At 41.7% G+C, this 17582-nt stretch overlaps 2 protein-coding genes across 3 annotated transcripts; one reads left to right on the top strand and one right to left on the bottom strand.

Annotated features, from left to right (window-relative positions):
* The first annotated feature begins 936 nt into the window (after positions 1-936).
* Positions 937-7821, top strand: LOC112250136 (heat shock factor protein 2). Of its 2 annotated transcripts, none has more exons than XM_024420026.1 (11): positions 937-1130; positions 1600-1675; positions 1764-1891; positions 5248-5372; positions 5478-5553; positions 5706-5764; positions 5855-5936; positions 6159-6268; positions 6357-6611; positions 6782-6893; positions 7171-7821. In XM_024420026.1, the coding sequence occupies exons 1-11, from the start codon at positions 1038-1040 to the stop codon at positions 7528-7530; spliced, it is 1476 nt and encodes a 491-aa protein (XP_024275794.1). In that variant the 5' UTR covers positions 937-1037; the 3' UTR covers positions 7531-7821. The 2 variants fall into 2 exon arrangements, with proteins under 2 accessions (XP_024275794.1, XP_024275793.1); XM_024420025.1 differs by having other exon boundaries at positions 1567-1675.
* Positions 7822-7951: 130 nt separating this feature from the next.
* LOC112250137 (serine incorporator 1) lies at positions 7952-14250 on the bottom strand. Its single transcript, XM_024420027.2, has 10 exons — positions 14094-14250; positions 12666-12827; positions 12359-12552; positions 12123-12202; positions 10494-10631; positions 10173-10342; positions 9936-10026; positions 9689-9833; positions 9326-9550; positions 7952-8897 (listed from the first exon to the last, which is right to left on the bottom strand). Exons 1-10 carry the CDS (start codon positions 14130-14132, stop codon positions 8759-8761), a joined length of 1383 nt encoding a protein of 460 aa, XP_024275795.1. The 5' UTR covers positions 14133-14250; the 3' UTR covers positions 7952-8758.
* Between the last annotated feature and the right edge of the window lie 3332 nt (positions 14251-17582).

Raw genomic sequence — 17582 nt, 5'->3', positions numbered from 1 at the left:
ATGAGCTGATTCAAGGAATGATGGAGCTGAGTTAGCCTTTTGCCCAACATTTCATTGAAGCTGCTCCAAAGGTTTTTACTATCATTCTTTATATAATGTATCTTTGTTTCATAGTATAGTTTCTTCTTTTTATCAACCTTAGTCATGTGATTTCTTAATTTGCAGTACATTTTCCAATCGGTTGGGCAGACTTATTTGCCACTCCGTTTGCCTCATAGCTCTCAACCATACAATTTTTCCATTCCTCGTCAATCTACGGGGATTTAACAGTTTTTAGAGTCATTTTCTTAATGGATGCATGCTTATTAGTAACTGGAATAAGCAATTTCATAAATGTGTCAAGTGCAGCATCTGGATGCTCCTCATTACACACCACAGACCAACAAACATTCTTAACATCAAAAACATAGGAATCACGACAAAACTTATTGTATGACCTCTTATAGGTAGACTCAGCAAATTGACAATGCAGGTAGTACCACCTTTAGATATTGAGAAGATACAAGACTTCTCTCTCACAAAGTCACACACAAGCGCATGTGCTTGGGTTCACATCATGCAGGCACCAAAAAGCCAGAGAAGTTGAGCCTCGCACTTCAACGCTCTTAGTTGTTACAGAAAGTGACCCACTGTGCTGTTAAGTTTCTGCATCTATATCATATTGCTGAGTGTACCTTTAAATCATGTCAGAAAAACTACAACATTTCACCAATACTTAATTACCTTTTTTTGGAAGGAAAACGATTTAACTCATATTGCAATTTATTAAAGGTCATATTTAATAGAAATCTGGTCAGTTACTTTAATGCATGTCACAGAAAAACAAAACATTTCAGCAATAATTTGCAAACGTATAATGATCTATGCATTATTCTCCATGTTACACATGTGAAACGTAATGTAAATCAACATTCAACCAATCAGCTGCTGTTCTTCAAACAGGAAGTCGTATGCATGCTTAGGACGCTTGTTTTCTTCTTCTCAGCGACTTGCTTCTTTCATCACCAAAAGGCATCTTTCCATCTTCAGTTTGCAAAATGAAACAAAATTCAAATGTACCAGCCTTTCTCACCAAGCTTTGGACTCTTGTGGAAGATTCTGACACAAATGAATTTATTTGTTGGAGTCAGGTAAATTAAATTGCCCCACTGAGCGTGCCAGCCTGGCAGAGCTAGGTAGCGCTAGCACTTGACTCTGCATGGTGTGAAACGAGTTAGACAGTTATAGTAGCTATGTCTGCCTTGTCCTAGATGCATGTGTCGATTAGTAGGATTCAAGAAGCATCGTTTTGTTTTGTTACTGATATTCTTTTGTTATTATTGTCCCTGCTGACTAAAGCTAGCACGTTATTTTGAATGATCTGTTTGTAAATTGGCTAGCTTCTTACAATAGCATATCAATAAAATTGGCTAGCTAACAAAAGAGCATATAAATAAGCATTCCTTGATAAAATTAAGCAAGAATACCCATGCACTATTTAGGTCCTGAAATGTAACACACATAAATGTAATTGATTGGAAGTAGTTGTAGACATTCTAGTCTCCTAATATATACATATTTAATTAGGAAGGTAACAGTTTCCTTGTCATGGATGAACAGCGATTTTCCAAGGATATCCTTCCCAAGTTCTTCAAGCACAACAACATGGCCAGCTTTGTCAGACAGCTGAATATGTGTAAGTAAGCGCTTCTATAAACATAGCGGCTCTGCTGTTTTAGTGGAATGCCTCTTGTGCAGCTGTCTAATGGGTGGTCAATTTGCAGATGGATTTCGCAAAGTGATGCACATCGACACAGGCATAGTAAAGCAAGAGAGGGATGGACCAGTTGAATTTCAGCATCATTACTTTAAACATGGTCAGGATGACTTGCTGGAAAACATCAAAAGAAAGGTAAGACTAGGGCTGTGGCGGTTTGTCAGCTGCTGATTGTCAAGCAAATAACTGTCGGTCTCACGGTAATTGACCATTAATTAACATAAACAAATTTAACATCTCCACACATAGTCTTACAAGCCATTTTTAAAAGTCTAATAAATCCATGTAATATAGCCTACACCTTCACAATAAATCCATTATTTATTTTAGACATGTCCAAAGAAAATGTAGTCTTTCAGAAGGAAAGAATAGCATAATATGAGTTTTCCTTATGTTAGATCCAGATGTGGCTATGCCAAATGGCTGTGGGCTACACAAGTTCATTTAGCAGACAAGATTTACTTATAATTCCTTTGCATTATTTTATAGTATGAAGAATACAATTGAACAAAGCTGAATAAAATATAAATATTTTCTACAAATGATTTGCGGGAGTGCGCACATGCGGCTATTCTGTGTTGAGCGGTTAACAAAGGAATAGGTACTCCTACACTACCAGTCAAAGGTTTTAGAACACCTACTCATTCAAGGGTTTTTCTTTATTTGTACTATTTTCTACATTGTAGAATAGTAATGATGACATCAAAACTATGAAATAACATATGTAGTAACCAAAAAGGTGTTAAACAAATCTAAATATATTTTATATTTGAGATTCATCAAGTAGCCACCCTTTGCCTTGATGACAGCTTTGCACACTTTGGGCATTCTCTCAACCAGCTTCACCTGGAATGCTTTTCTAAAAGTCTTGAAGGCATTCCCACATATGCTGAACATGCATTTTCCTTCGCTCTGCGGTCCGACTCATCCCAAACCATCTCAATTTGGTTGAAGTCGGGGGATTGTGGAGGCCAGGTCATCTGATGCAGCATTCCATCACTCTCCTTCTTGGTCAAATAGCCCTTCCACAGCCTGGAGGTGTGTTGGGTTATTGTACTGTTGAAAAACAAATAATAGGCCCACTAAGCCCAAACCAGATGCAATGTTATATCGCTGCAGAATGCTGTGGTAGCCATACCGGTTAAGTGTGCTTGAATTCTATATAAATCACAGTGTCACCAGCCAAGCACCCCCACACCATAACACCTCTTCCTCCAGGCCTCAAGGTGGGAAATACACATGCAGAGATCATCCATTCAACCCCACTTGGACTTGGTATTTTACAAAATAGGGCTATCTTCACAACACAACTGATTGGCTCAAACAAAATCAAATCAAATGTATTTGTCACATACACATGGTTAGCAGATGTTAATGCGAGTGTAGCGAAATGCTTGTGCTTCTAGTTCCGACAATGCAGTAATAACCAACAAGTAATCTTAACTAACAATTCCAAAACTACTACCTTATACACACAAATGTAAGGGGATAAAGAATATGTACAAAAAGATATATGAATGAGTGATGGTACAGAGCGGCATAGGCACGATACAGTAGATGGTATCGAGTAGAGTATATACGTATACATTTGAGATGAATAATGTAGGGTATGTAAACATATTAGGTAGCATTGTTTAAAGTGGCTAGTGATATATTTTACGTCATTTCCCATCAATTTACATTATTAAAGTGGCTGGAGTTGAGTCAGTGTGTTGGCAGCAGCCACTCAATGTTAGTGGTGGCTGTTTAACAGTCTGATGGCCTTGAGATAGAAGCTGTTTTTCAGTCTCTCGGTCCCAGCTTTGATGCACCTGTACTGACCTCGCCTTCTGGATGATAGCGGGGTGAACAGGCAGTGGCTCGGGTGGTTGTTGTCCTTGATGATCTTTATGGCCTTCCTGTGACATCGGGTGGTGTAGGTGTCCTGGAGGCCAGGTAGTTTGCCCCCGGTGATGCGTTGTGCAGACCTCACTACCCTCTGGAGAGCCTTACGGTTGTGGGCGGAGCAGTTGCCGTACCAGGCGGTGATACAGCCCGCCAGGATGCTCTCGATTGTGCATCTGTAGAAGTTTGTGAGTGCTTTTGGTGACAAGCTGAATTTCTTCAGCCTCCTGAGGTTGAAGAGGCGCTGCTGCGCCTTCTTCACGATGCTGTCTGTGTGGGTGGACCAATTCAGTTTGTCTGTGATGTGTACGCCGAGGAACTTAAAACTTACTACCCTCTCCACTACTGTTCCATCGATGTGGATAGGGGGGTGTTCCCTCTGCTGTTTCCTGAAGTCCACAATCATCTCCTTAGTTTTGTTGACGTTGAGTGTGAGATTATTTTCCTGACACCACACTCCGAGGGCCCTCACCTCCTCCCTGTAGGCCGTCTCGTCGTTGTTGGTAATCAAGCCTACCACTGTTGTGTCGTCCACAAACTTGATGATTGAGTTGGAGGCGCGTGTGGCCACGCAGTCGTGGGTGAACAGGGAGTACAGGAGAGGGCTCAGAACGCACCCTTGTGGGGCCCCAGTGTTGAGGATCACATTAAGAAGGAAAGAAATTACACAAATTAACTATTAAGGCACACCTGTTAGTTGAATTGCACTCCAGGTGAATACCTCATGAAGCTGGTTGAGAGAATGCTAAGAGGGTGCAAACCTGTCAAGGCAAAGGGTGGCTACTTTGAAGAATCTCAAATATATAAAATATATTTTGCTTTGTTTAACACTTTTTTTTGGTTCAACATGATTCCATAGTTTTGATGTCTTCACTATTATTCTTCAATGTAGAAAATAGTTTTAAAAAATAAGATTAACCCTTGAATGAGTAGGTGTGTCCAAACTTTTGACTGGTACTGTATGTGTGACATTTGTTTTGATATAGAATGGACCATTATCATGCACCTGTATCGAAACAGGGGCAGTGGGGAAAAATACGCAATCTGTGCACTTAAATAGCGAATGGAGGACTTTTCCCTGTGGTTTACTTTCATGCCAGCCAGGTAGGCTCTACTCCTGTTGTAAATATAAGCAATGTGCTTAGTATTAGGGAAGTTGAGAAAAAATATAGTAGGGCAAGCCTATAGAAGGCTGATGGGATCCTCCTCTTTTTATTAGCGGCCATCACTCTGTTTTCTCCTGCATAGTCTAAACAAATGAGCTGATGGGTTCTCATGAAGTGTTTGATTAGATTTTCGAAAACATTTGCATTGATGTTATAGTGATTAGAGGGACAATAGCATGCTGAGTACCAGGCAGGTAGCAAGTTTGGTAGGCTACTAATGACTAGCAGCAGCATCAGAGCTTAGAGAAGCCTAATTAATGTGACTAAAAAGGTGATGTGGAATTTGACTGCCTTCTCGACTTGTGACCGCCGGTGTGTTGGTAATACGGTCACCGCAACAGCCCTAGGTAAGACCTCATGGAAACAAACATATAATAGTAAACAAATAAATCACCTATATCAGTAAGTACGTCAAACTGAATAAGGGCATATTTTTTTCAGGTTTCCAATGCAAGACCAAATGATACGAAGATCAGACAGGAAGACCTGTCCAATATTTTGGCCAGTGTTCAGAATGTTCACGGAAAACAAGAAAGCATTGATTCCAGACTCAACACACTGCAAAGGTAAGCAAACTACCATGCATTGGCTATCAAATGGAGGTTAGAAAGTAGTATTGATGTGTTGGTTTGGAGAGAGTTCTATGCTCATGCTTTAATTTATGTTTACAGAGATAATGAAGGTCTATGGAGGGAAATATCAGACCTGAGACAGAAGCACTCCCAACAGCAGCAAATCATTAAGAAGGTGCAGCAAAACATTCTGCACCAAGAATGAGTTTCCATATTCAGTAGGAATTGAATTGGAAACAATTTGCTCACAATAAAAATGCTTAACAATTGTCCTTTAGGGTATAATAGTTGTCTGACTTTGATAATAATTATCTTTATTCATTGCAGTTAATACAATTCATCGTCACATTGGTACAGAAGAACCGGATGAGTTTAAAACGCAAGAGGTAAGGCTTCGTAGTATAGCAATTCTTCCTTTGAATGACATCATCGATTACTAAACATTATTAATTCATTTCTGAATCTCCATTTTACAGGCCTATTCTACTGAACAGCAATGGAAAGAAGCCTAAATACATCCATGAAATCTACGATGATCCTCCTCTGGACCACAACAAAGTATGTGTAGAGGTCTGAATGGGTTTACCTCCCTATGTAAGGTATACATGGTGGTGTCCATCCAATCAGTCAGGGCGCTAATGATGCTAGCAAACAGATCCTATAATTTTCTTACAATATTAAGGCAGGAGGATTTTTTCCATAATATGAGTTTGTTACTTCAAAAGTCTGTTTTCTCAATGTAAGCTATTCTAAAGATGTACATTTTGAACTCTCTCCCAGCCCTCTGTCAGTGGTTTGAAGAGTGCTGATCTTACTGACGATGTCATCTGTGATGTAACTGACGATGACACAGAGATCACAGAGGGCCCCTCAAGAGCATTGGATCAATCGTAATTCAACATAAAAAAAATTGTTTCATATATATTTCCATCTGCCATCATCCATCCTCATGCCTTTTCTCCTGTCCTTCATTCTTAGGGATGTAGAAATAGTTGAGGTCTTCAACAGCAATACTGTGTCACAGACAGACAGCGCTGACAGTATCGGACAGACCAACTCTTTAGTAATCGAACCAGAAGAGACCACCATAAGCACATATGATAGCCTTCCCACAGGCAGCACCTTGCAGCTCAACAAACAGTCAGGGCTAAGCCTGGAGGATCCAATGAAGATGATGGACTCAATCCTCAATGAGAGTGGAGCTATTTCTCAGAATATCAATCTCCTCGGCAAGTAAGTGGACTTGACTAGCTTTACGTTTGTGGCCTGTAGTTCATGAAGAACTTGAGAAGGCTTTCTCACATTATGCTCCATATTACTGCGTTGCATTTTCTAATTTGTAAGGATATAGGCCACATTATTGTCTCGTCTTACAGTTAATTGGCATCCAAATGTTTTAACAGGGTTGAGCTGATGGACTACTTGGACAGCATTGACTGCAGTTTGGAAGACTTTCAGGCTATGTTGTACGGGAAGCAGTTCAGCATTGATTCAGATATTTTAGAGGCCACAGAGGTTTGTTAATTACATTTCCATAGAAAATCTAGTTTTGCACTTGTATAGAATTACCTGGTTAACCCACTCAATTCAATATCCGGGATGTATTTGTTACAGAAACTGTTTAAGAACCAAACACAGCAAACGGAATGAAACATGGAGGGACCTACCTGAATTTGTCCAATAGAAACTCGTTTGCATTTCCTATTTGGAGTAAACAGAATTGACATGATGATTATACCAAGTTTGTCTGAATTTTGTGTGTTTCTGAATACTCATTCATTTCACTCTTTAGGGGAGTGGTGGTCCCAAAGAAAATGCAGGGCTGCTATCCAAAGGAGACAAGTCTAGTTTCTCAGCAGACAACCAGCTGGTCCAGTACACATCCTGCCCTCTGCTGGCCTTCCTGGATGGCTGCACCCCTTTGGCCACAGAGGCAGACAGCAGCACAGCCACAGACCTGGGAGACAGCCTGCTGCAGCACAACACTGAGGTCCCCACAGACCTGCTGGAGCCAGACGAGGAGCCTCCACGAAGCTCTCTGATCCACCTGGAGCCCCTGACTGAGGCAGAGGCCAGCGAGTCAACGCTCTTCTATCTGTGTGAACTTAACCCAGAAGGTGACACCACTGACTCGACGCAGCTGGAGATTTAACAAGGTTAACCAAGGAGCAGAAAAAGGATTGGACCTTTTGTAGATACTTGTTAAAATGATCTATTTCCTGTTCAGAAGTAAGACATTCTGTCATTTAGTGGAATAATCTACTAACAGCTATACGTAAACCCCGATTAAGATGAGGCTGCAATTGTTGGTTTAGGTTTCAGCATTTCTTGTGAAAAGGGGAATGTTTCACTATGTATTCTTGATATGTTAAGGATCACATTCATCTTTAATGAACAAAAAAAAGAAGTGCCTGGTTCCTTAGTAAAACCCAAATGTTGATCATTTCAAGTACTGTAGTCTGATATGTACCGTGTATCATAATGTTTCAGATTGTGAAGCTTAACAATGACATTAAAAGAACAGCAAAAGCATCATTACATTCTGAATGCGAAGGTATATTCAGGAAAATGCATGCTTTGCCTTAAAGTTTATTAAAAGGTGGGTTACAATGCACTTTAATACATGTCAAAAGACAAAAACAATTGTCAGTCTGCTGGAAATACTGAATACACATTTCTAGTATGTTAAAGCATCTACAAAATAATTTATCCACTGAACATCAGTATTTTACATTAAGATAACTCCAGTGTGAATCATAAGTAACAAGGTACACAAAACTGAAGGACTAATATCTGACCTACAACAAGATGTGCATGATCACAAAAGGGAAAGCTGTAGTTTCAGTTTTGCAATTTGGGAGGATGTTCTGAAAAGGAAAGCACAGCAAAGCATGATGGTAGATTAGCCTATAATATGCCACTGGTATATCACTGATGGAAATGAACCTAGGATTACAACAATGAGCTAATATCTGAAACCCTGCACTTCATTGCTACATATGCATAACTTAAAGCAAAGTGTAGCATATTATCAAACATCAAGCAGTCTTGCCCATTTTGTAACAAATCAATGGTTCTTTCTGAATGTCTCTTATCCAGAGTCAATTACAGTTGACAAAGAGTCATCCTTTCACGGACCATCTCTCCAAGCCCCAGCTACCTTTACAACCCCAACTCAGCAAAAAACATTCTTTAACTTTGTAATAGGATAAAACATGGTACATAAAACACCCATGTATTCAATACTATAGCATGCATGCAGTGTATTAACAAAAAGGGTGGGGAATGCACATACAGTATTTACAGAGCTTGTTCACCTTACGAGTTGAATATTCAAAATGATCATGAGCAAATGATTGCCCCCCTCATTCTTTAGATCATCAGTCGAAGTCTCGGTTGACCAGGACCAGTGGGGCTGCTAGGGTCCACACATAGAGGGCAATGCAGATCCAGCTGGAGGAGATCTTCACCCACACCGAGGGCCACTTGCTGGTCATTGTCTCATAGTTGGAGTCAGGGCTGAGAAAATCAAAAACAGACAAGTCAAACTCATGAGCGATAGATGCAAAAGAGGTCAATCAAACTTGACCAAAACAATGGAATTGCCATGGAAATGTGTGGGGGAAAAGGGCCGTGAGGGAAAGATCTCATTTAGGCTACTGTTTGTGTGCATTTCACACTGTTGAGGTAAAAATTGGAGTATAATGCTTGTATGGATGTCAACCCAAATACATGTCCATGTAATACTTAACCAATCAATTGCATTAGAGTTAAAAACGACTGACTACCACCACAGATTTGTTTACTAGCTATAAATTTATGCACGGTAGTGCACGATGGCATACGCGCGCAGCCGATTTGGGTTCAGTGTAAGGCTACAGACTCATTACTGTTGCCTAGTTATCATCCTACTAGACCAAATAATCCAGGAGAGTGAGGATACACACCTGTACCAGTTGGTGAGGGTCATCATGATGTAGAGGGAGGCCAGGAAGAGCATGAAGTGGAAGAAGGAGTAGCTGTAGGTGACTCCTTCCTTCTCGTTGTCCACGGCCCGGTTCTCACCATCTTCCACGTCAAAGTTCTCAGGGTGGTGGCCATCCTCAATCAGAGAAGACTCGTCACTGGTCAGAGTCAGTTTGTTCACCTGTGTGTTGGAGGAGTTGCGGATGCTATAGGAATGAATGGATAACATGTTATTGTCAGGGTCAATAGCAACTGCACAAAGCTGGTAAATGGTAAAAATAGCATTAGCAGTTTCTTCAAAGAGAAAACTGCAGACGTTGTTTGGGTCGGACTTGTTTCCTTACCTTGAGTACAGAACACACATCAGGAACAGGACCAGCCCCACTATACCCTGGGCATCCCACCACTGAACAACAGGGTGGTCCTTACCAGCTGGGGTGGTGTTGTTGAGGCCAATGATACCCAGCAAGCTTGGGTTGCATTTCCTGTCTGTGGATGGCAAAGACAGACACATTTACTCGAGTGCTTGTCTTGATGAAGAGTTAGCCATTTATTGGTGTATCGGAGACATTTGATCATTAAACTTCTCACCTGGCTCGTTGGTCATGGCAGACCAGGTGAGATACATGGTGTACAGAGTCACAATGGAAGACTGCAGCAACCCAGACCTTGGCTGGGACTCCTGTTGAGAAAAGGGGTGAGATAACACTAAGATGTGAATGTGTCAGAACATATTATAATTACATGTTTATTATACAAGATGAAGGTCCAGAGACTAAGGTTTCTGGGGTACAACAGGTGACATGCTGGTCCAATGCACTTCCTTACCTGAATCTTGGGCAGGACGGACATGACTGAGGCTCCGACACACAGCAGCATGTTGACAGAGATGAAGGCCTTGTTCTCAGTGCAGCCGTCAGTGTGGGTGTAGTAGACGTAGAACATGATCAGAGACACCAGGGACAGGATGTAGTTGATGGTTGTAGCAGACAGCAGAGCTGCACGGGAGAAATTAGACTTACTGGTTATTTCTGGACAATGGGGACAGGGGGAGTTAAAAGTGTAGACACAGGGTTGCTTTAACTCAACCTGTCACCAGTGCATTTTCACAAGGTATTCTTAAAGAGAAGCTCCTGTTGATTACCATACCTGCATACCAGCAGCGAGAGTTGCCCTCCTCCATCTTCTCCACCCAGGACTCATTCCAGGAGTGGGCAAAGTCTATCAGCAGGACCAGCTGGATCAGGATGAAGCAAAAAGCTCCAGCCATTCCTATGTAGAACCAAACTAAGGGAGAGAAGTGTGAACTAGCTGCAGGCTAAGTGAGTATTATTAGCTACACTTTCAGTACCAGTCAAAAGTTTAGACACCTACTCATACAAGGGTTTTTCTTTATTTGTACTTTTTTCTACTTGATATTCTTCAAAGTAGCCACCTTTTGCTTTGATGGCAGCTTTGCACATTCTTGGCACTCTCAACCAGCTTCATGAGTTAGTCACCTGGAATGCATTTCAATTAACAGGTGTGCCTTGTTAAAAGTACATTTGTGGAATTTATTTCCTTGTTAATACGTTTGAGCCAATGTTGTGTTGTGACAAGGAAGGGGTGGTATACAGAAGAAAGCCCTATTTGTTAAAAGACCAAGTCCACTGTTTTTATTTATTTACTTTTCTGCTCTTTTGCACACCAATATCTCTACCTGTACATGACCATCTGATCATTTATCACTCCAGTGTTAATCTGCAAAATTGTAATTATTCGCCTACCTCCTCATGCCTTTTGCACACAATGTATATAGACTCCCCTTTTTTTCTACTGTGTTATTGACTTGTTAATTGTTTACTCCATGTGTAACTCTGTGTTGTCTGTTCACACTGCTATGCTTTATCTTGGCCAGGTCGCAGTTGCAAATGAGAACTTGTTCTCAACTAGCCTACCTGGTTAAATAAAGGTGGAAAATATATATATATATTATGGCAAGAACAGCTCAAATAAGCAAAGAGAAACGACAGTCCATCATTACCTTAACACATGAAGGTCCGTCAATGTGGAAAATGTCAAGAACTTTTAAAGTTTCTTCAAGTGCAATTGCAAAAACCATAAAGCGCTATGATGAAACTGGCTCTTATCAGGACCGCCACAGGAAAGGAAGACCCAGAGTTACCTTTGCTGCACAGAACAAGTTCATTAGAGTTATCAGCCTCAGAAATTGCAGCCCAAATAAATGCTTCAGAGTTCAAGTAACAGACACATCTTAACATCAACTGTTCAAAGGAGACTGCGTGAATCAGGCCTTTGTGGTCAAATTACTGCAAAGAAACCACTACTAAAGGACACCAATAATAAGAAGAGACTTGCTTGGGCCAAGAAACACGAGCAATGGACATTAGACCGGTGGAAATCTGAGCCCAAATGTAAGATTTTTGGTTCCAACCTCTGTGTCTTTGTGAGACAGAGAGTAGGTGAACGGATGATCTCTGGATGTGTGGTTCCCACCGTGAAGCATTGAGGAGGTGTGATGGTGCTTTGCTGGTGACACGGTGTGATTTATTTTGAATTCAAGGCAGACTTAACCAGCATGGCTACCACAGCATTCTGCAGCGATACACCATCCCATCTGGTTTGCGCTTATTGGGACTATCATTTGTTTTTCAACAGGACAATGACCCAACACACCTCCAGGGTCTCTACTCCTTGAATGAGTAGGTGTCCAAACTATTGACTGGTACTGTATATTTCTATGAGACAGAAAAACATTTGTAGGAAAAGGGCCATTACCAGTTGTGAAGGGACCCTCTGGAATGAAGAATGCACCAATGGTAATGGCAGTCGCAGAAGCAAACTTGAAGAACCAAAACCTAAAAGAAAGCATAAGTATTTTAACTGATCGACCTGTTTGAACTTAAATATACTTATGGATACCCTTGTTCCTTATTTCTCTTCCTGCATTGCAGTATATAATGCTTACTGATATTGTCATTACCCATATATGAAGAGGACACAGTGCTATTTACCCATTGTGTATAGTAGCTCTGGGATCCTGGCTACTCTTGACTTTGACCATGAGGAGGGAGAAGAGCAGGAAGAACATTGCCATGCCGAAGCAGATACGGTACACAGCCTTGTAGCCAACCAAGACATCACAGTTGACATGACCCTCCACACCTGGAATTGATGTACCCATTCCCCCATCACAGAATCCTGGAATCTGCAAGAGCCAAGATGCACAAGTAACTAGTCAGGTCAAACAAAAATGTGTAGAATTAGATGTCTTAACTGTAAATGTTGTATATCAAATACATAAAACACATAGTTTGGTACCTTCTTGAGCTGCTCTTCCATCCCTGGCATGAGCATAACGCATGCGATGCCCACACACAGCAGGAGGAAGAAGGCATAGATGAGTCGGGTGACAGTGGAGTTATTCCCACTGGGGCAGCATTTGCACAGCAGACAGGGGGCAGTGCCACACAGGCAGGGGATCTACAAGGCAAGACAAGGGAATGGGGTTAAATATGATTAAAACCAATTAGCTAAGTCATACAAGTATAGAACTGATGCTGACAAAATAATATATCTGCCCACCGCTGAAGGGTTTTACAGTTAGAATATAGCCTAAGTACAAAGTCAATAGGGTTTTCATTCATTGATAAAAGTTAATACATCTACATAGGGTTGACATAACACCAACACACTTGTTTTTCCCAAGTTGCTAACTGCGTTGGAAACCAAATCTCTGCTAAGAATAGAGATCTGGCCACGGCATGTGTCAAACCTAATCAAGTTGATACCAATGTGGAGGAGAGACCAGGCAGTTAACGGTACACTTTTAGCTTAAATAGTTTCAGGAATATTATTAGTTAAACTAAATAGGAAACAATACCAGACATATGCCTAACTGAACTGAGTGCCGTTAAATTCAAAAGTATTTTAATGACCCACATTTCACAATGCACTGGTGGCCTAACTGGAGACGTCACAGTTAACGGTTATCTGACATTTGATTCTGTTTTGATGCCTAGCCACGGTGTTGCAATATTTCCAAGTACCGGGCAGTAGCTAGCTGGTTAAAATGATCATCATGTTATTGATAAACAATCGTCATATGCAGGTTTTGACAGTTCGCTCTGCGAACTGGTTTGCTTTGCTTGCTCTCTGTACGTTTACATTTTCAATTCTACAGCAATGTAGGCCTACTTGAGACCTAGCTAGATAACCGCTAACGTTAACTATGACTCCACTATGTCTCCAGTTAGGCCACCAGTGCATTGTGAAATGTGGGTCATTAAAATACTCCTGAACATATAGGCACTATCAATAACAAAGTGGCTATCTAGCTAGGTCTCAAGTAGGCCTACATTGCTGTAGAATTGAAAATGTAAACGTACAGAGAGCAAGCAAAGCAAACCAGTTCGGGGATCGAACTGTCAAAACCTGCATATGACGAGTGTTTATCAATGACATGACGATTTTAACCATCCAACGTTAGCTAGCTAAAATTGTGGTCATGTTTTAGAAAGATTACCCGGGGCCAATGTATTTGATTAAAAGGCAATGCACCAAGCCATACTGAACAGGGAACCACCCTGGCTTTGTTGTGCATTGACGCTAACACAGCTACAATTACTTTAGGATTACTGTAGCTAGCGAAACTGTCGTCTGAATAAATATTTGATTCTGTCCGTTTTTAAAAAAAGTGGATCTGAGTGATGTCGACTTATTTTAATTATCATAAAAACGAAGGCTTACCCAACTCGCCATGGAACACAGTCCGAGAACGGCCCCCATGATGTTTTGCCGAAATAAGACTTCTCTGTGCTGTAAAAGATGGATGCTTTTCGTCTGTTTACAACACAATCGCGCTTCTTCTTAGGATTTGGTTCGTGGATCGCATCCAATTGAAGGTGCATATACCGCCATCTACTGTACTGGTGTGTGAGGCATTTCACAGCCTACTGTACCTACATTAAATTATGTACCCACATTAAATTACACAATTTGAGAAAATTAAAAGTGCCCTGCCAACTATTAACCCTCTAAAAAAAACCACCCCATTCCACCATTTAACCCTATCTAATCCTACTCCAGACCAAAGGTCTGAGAGGATAGAACTCAACCACTCAACACCCCATGCAACTGTTCTGCAAAAGAATCCTTGCAATCCAAAGTACTTCTCTGCGGCAGCCACCACAACCTCTATTTCCTGTGACTTCTGATCCATTTCTACAGTATAATTGACATCCATGGCTATGAATACCAAAAATCACACCTTACTGAAGCACAAATTCTTCCCATCGCTCTCTCTCTTGGGCTCTGCCTATCCACAGGAATCCTCTCAATATCCCTCACCCTGTACCCATCTTCTGCTACCATTCTCGTCACTGCTCCTGCACACTTCTCAGATCTACGGATCTCCCTACTACACACTACTGCAACATGCCCATAACTAGCATTTTCGGAAAACAAAAGTTCTCATGGGATAACTTAAACAAAGTAGAGTCGCAATTCAATGGCTCAGACACGAGAGGTATGTGGCAGAGTCTACAGTCAATCACGGACTACAAATGGAAAACCAGCCCTGTCTCGGACCACGATGTCTTGTTTAGTTTGTCTTGCTCCCAGACAAACTAAACAACTTCTTTGCTAGCTTTGAGGACAACACAGTGCCACTACATGGCCCGCTATCAAAAATCTGTGGGCTCTCCTTCACTGCAGCCAACGTGAGTAAAACATTTAAACGTGTTAACCCTCGCAAGGCTGCTGGCCCAGACGGCATCCCCAGCCGCTTCCTCAGAGCATGCGCAGACCAGCTTGCTGGTGTGTTTACGGACATATTCAATCAATCCTTATCCCAGTCTGCTGGTCCCAAATGCGTCAAGAGGGCCACCATTGTTCCTGTTCCCAAGAAAGCGAAGGTAACTGAGCTAAATGACTATCGCCCCGTAGCACTCACTTCCGTCATCATCAAGTGCTTTGAGAGACTAGTCAAGGACCATATCACCTCCACCCTACCTGACACCCTAGACCCACTCCAATTTGCCTACTGCTACAATAGGTCCACAGACAACGCAATCGCCATCACACTGCACACTGCCCTAACCCAGCTGGACAAGAGGAATACCTATGTAAGAATGCTGTTCATCGACTGGACTTCCTGACGGGCCGCCCCCAGGTGGTGAGGGTAGGTAAAAACATCTCCACCCCGCTGATCCTCAACACTGGAGCCCTCTTCTGTACTCCCTGTTCACCCATGACTGCGTGGCCATGCACACATTCAACTCAATCATCAAGTTTGCAGACGACACTACAGTGGTAGGCTTGATTACCAACAACGACGAGACGGCCTACAGGGAGGAGATGAGGCCCCTCGGAATGTGGTGTCAGGAAAATAACCTCACACTCAATGTCAACAAAACAAAGGAGATGATCATGGACTTCAGGAAACAGCAGAGGGAGCAGTAGTGGAGAAGTTTTAAGTACCTGGTCCAGGTAATGGTCCACCCACGCAGACAGCGTGGTGAAGATGGTGCAGCAGCGCCTCTTCAACCTCAGGAGGCTGAAGAAATTCAGCTCGTCACCAAAAACACTCAAACTTTTACAGATGCACAATCGAGAGCATCCTGTCGGGCTGTGTCACCGCCTGGTACGGCAACTGCTCCGCCCACAACCGTAAGGCTCTCCAGAGGGTAGTGAGGTCTGCACATCGCATCACCGGGGGCAAACTACCTGCCCTCCAGAACACCTACACCACCCGATGTCACAGGAAGGCCAAAAAGGTCATCAACCACCTGAGCCACTGCCTGTTCACCCCGCTATCATCCAGAAGGCGAGGTCAGTACAGGTGCATCAAAGCAGGGACCGAGAGACTGAAAAACAGCTTCTATCTCAAGGTGATCAGACTGTTAAACAGCCACCACTAACATTGAGTGGCTGCTGCCAACACACTGACTCAAATCTAGCCACTTTAATAATGAAAAAATTGATGTAATAAATGTATCATTAGCCACTTTAAACAACGCGACTTTATATAATGTTTGCATACCCTACATTACTCATCTCATATGTATATACTGTACTCTATACCATCTACTGCATCTTGCCTATGCCATACGGCCATCGATCATTCATATATTTTTAAGTACATATTCTTATTCATTCCTTTATATTTGTGTGTATAAGGTAGTTGTGAAATTGTTAGGTTAGATTACTTGTTAGAGATTATTGCACAGTCGGAACTAGAAGCACATGCATTTCGCTACACTCGCATTAACATCTTCTAACCATGTGTATGTGACAAATAAAATTTGATTTAAGAAGAAAATAACTTGTCCTAATTGCATTTTCCTATCACGTTGAATTGACTTACTTCTTAGCTGTTTCCTAATTTTAATAATTGAGTCACATTGAACATGTAAATACCCCCTGAGCACAAATGCTGCGGATAGAGAAAAAGAGAATGTGTGGGAAATAAGTATGATTCATGCATGGCTTTTTCAGTGAGCGAAGGGCTACTGTTAAAGTTCACAGTCGACAAATCAACCATGATGTTAGATCAGATATTTGGTAGCTCTATCACCTTTAGGCTATTTTGGATGAACACATATTCTGGATATGGAGAATTAGGAAGTCATCCATGAGTGCTTTGAGTTTCAGAAGTAGCTTCGCACGAGCCTTGGCTTGTGAGTTTCACATGGGCATCAGTTTTCCAGATACCATGCTCAGGTGATAATTGAGCCTTTCCTCACTGAGCATGACCCTATTCTTTACCCTGTTTGGTTTGGATGAAAGCCTTACATAGGCCTACTCTGTACAGTAAGAGTCAGTGACTCCTTGTTCAGACAGTACTCATAAAACTAATTGCATTAATGGGAATCGGGAAAGATTAGGGACACCGTAGCCTAATTCTATCAAGGGTCGTCATGTATTGAGGCAGTTCGTTTTACCTCTCCAAGCTACTATAGCAAAGAAACTCTGACTATAGCCTGTCACTAATGATTTAGTAGAATAGGAAAGTCTAGGGGAAATTCATGCATAACACTTTTCTCACCATCACAAGAGACCTCAATAATTTGAAACTCTTGAAATGGATTTGCATCATTACATGTGTCACACCCTGACCATAGTTTGCTTTGTATGTTTCTATGTTTTGTTTGGTCAGGGTGTGATCTGAGTGGGCATTCTATGTTGGATGTCTAGTTTGTCTGTTTCTGTGTTTGGACCTGATATGGTTCTCAATCA

Source organism: Oncorhynchus tshawytscha, linkage group LG05 (genome assembly GCF_018296145.1).
Source record: "Oncorhynchus tshawytscha isolate Ot180627B linkage group LG05, Otsh_v2.0, whole genome shotgun sequence".
NCBI lineage: Eukaryota > Metazoa > Chordata > Actinopteri > Salmoniformes > Salmonidae > Oncorhynchus > Oncorhynchus tshawytscha.
Note: the sequence above shows the minus strand (reverse complement) of the source record. Positions and strands in the feature narration are given on the sequence as shown.

Excerpts from the sequence above, each read along its gene's own strand:
- LOC112250137 (XM_024420027.2), bottom strand. The coding sequence starts at position 14,132 with ATGGGGGCCGTTCTCGGACTGTGTTCCATGGCGAGTTGG. Across the intron at positions 12,553-12,665 it reads TGGAAGAGCAGCTCAAGAAG|ATTCCAGGATTCTGTGATGG; the intron begins GTACCAAACTAT and ends TGGCTCTTGCAG. Across the intron at positions 10,632-12,122 it reads AGAGGGTCCCTTCACAACTG|TTTGGTTCTACATAGGAATG; the intron begins GTAATGGCCCTT and ends TCTCTCCCTTAG.
- LOC112250136 (XM_024420025.1), top strand. The coding sequence starts at position 1,038 with ATGAAACAAAATTCAAATGTACCAGCCTTTCTCACCAAGCTTTGGACT. Across the intron at positions 6,269-6,356 it reads TCAAGAGCATTGGATCAATC|GGATGTAGAAATAGTTGAGG; the intron begins GTAATTCAACAT and ends CTTCATTCTTAG. Across the intron at positions 6,894-7,170 it reads ATATTTTAGAGGCCACAGAG|GGGAGTGGTGGTCCCAAAGA; the intron begins GTTTGTTAATTA and ends TTCACTCTTTAG.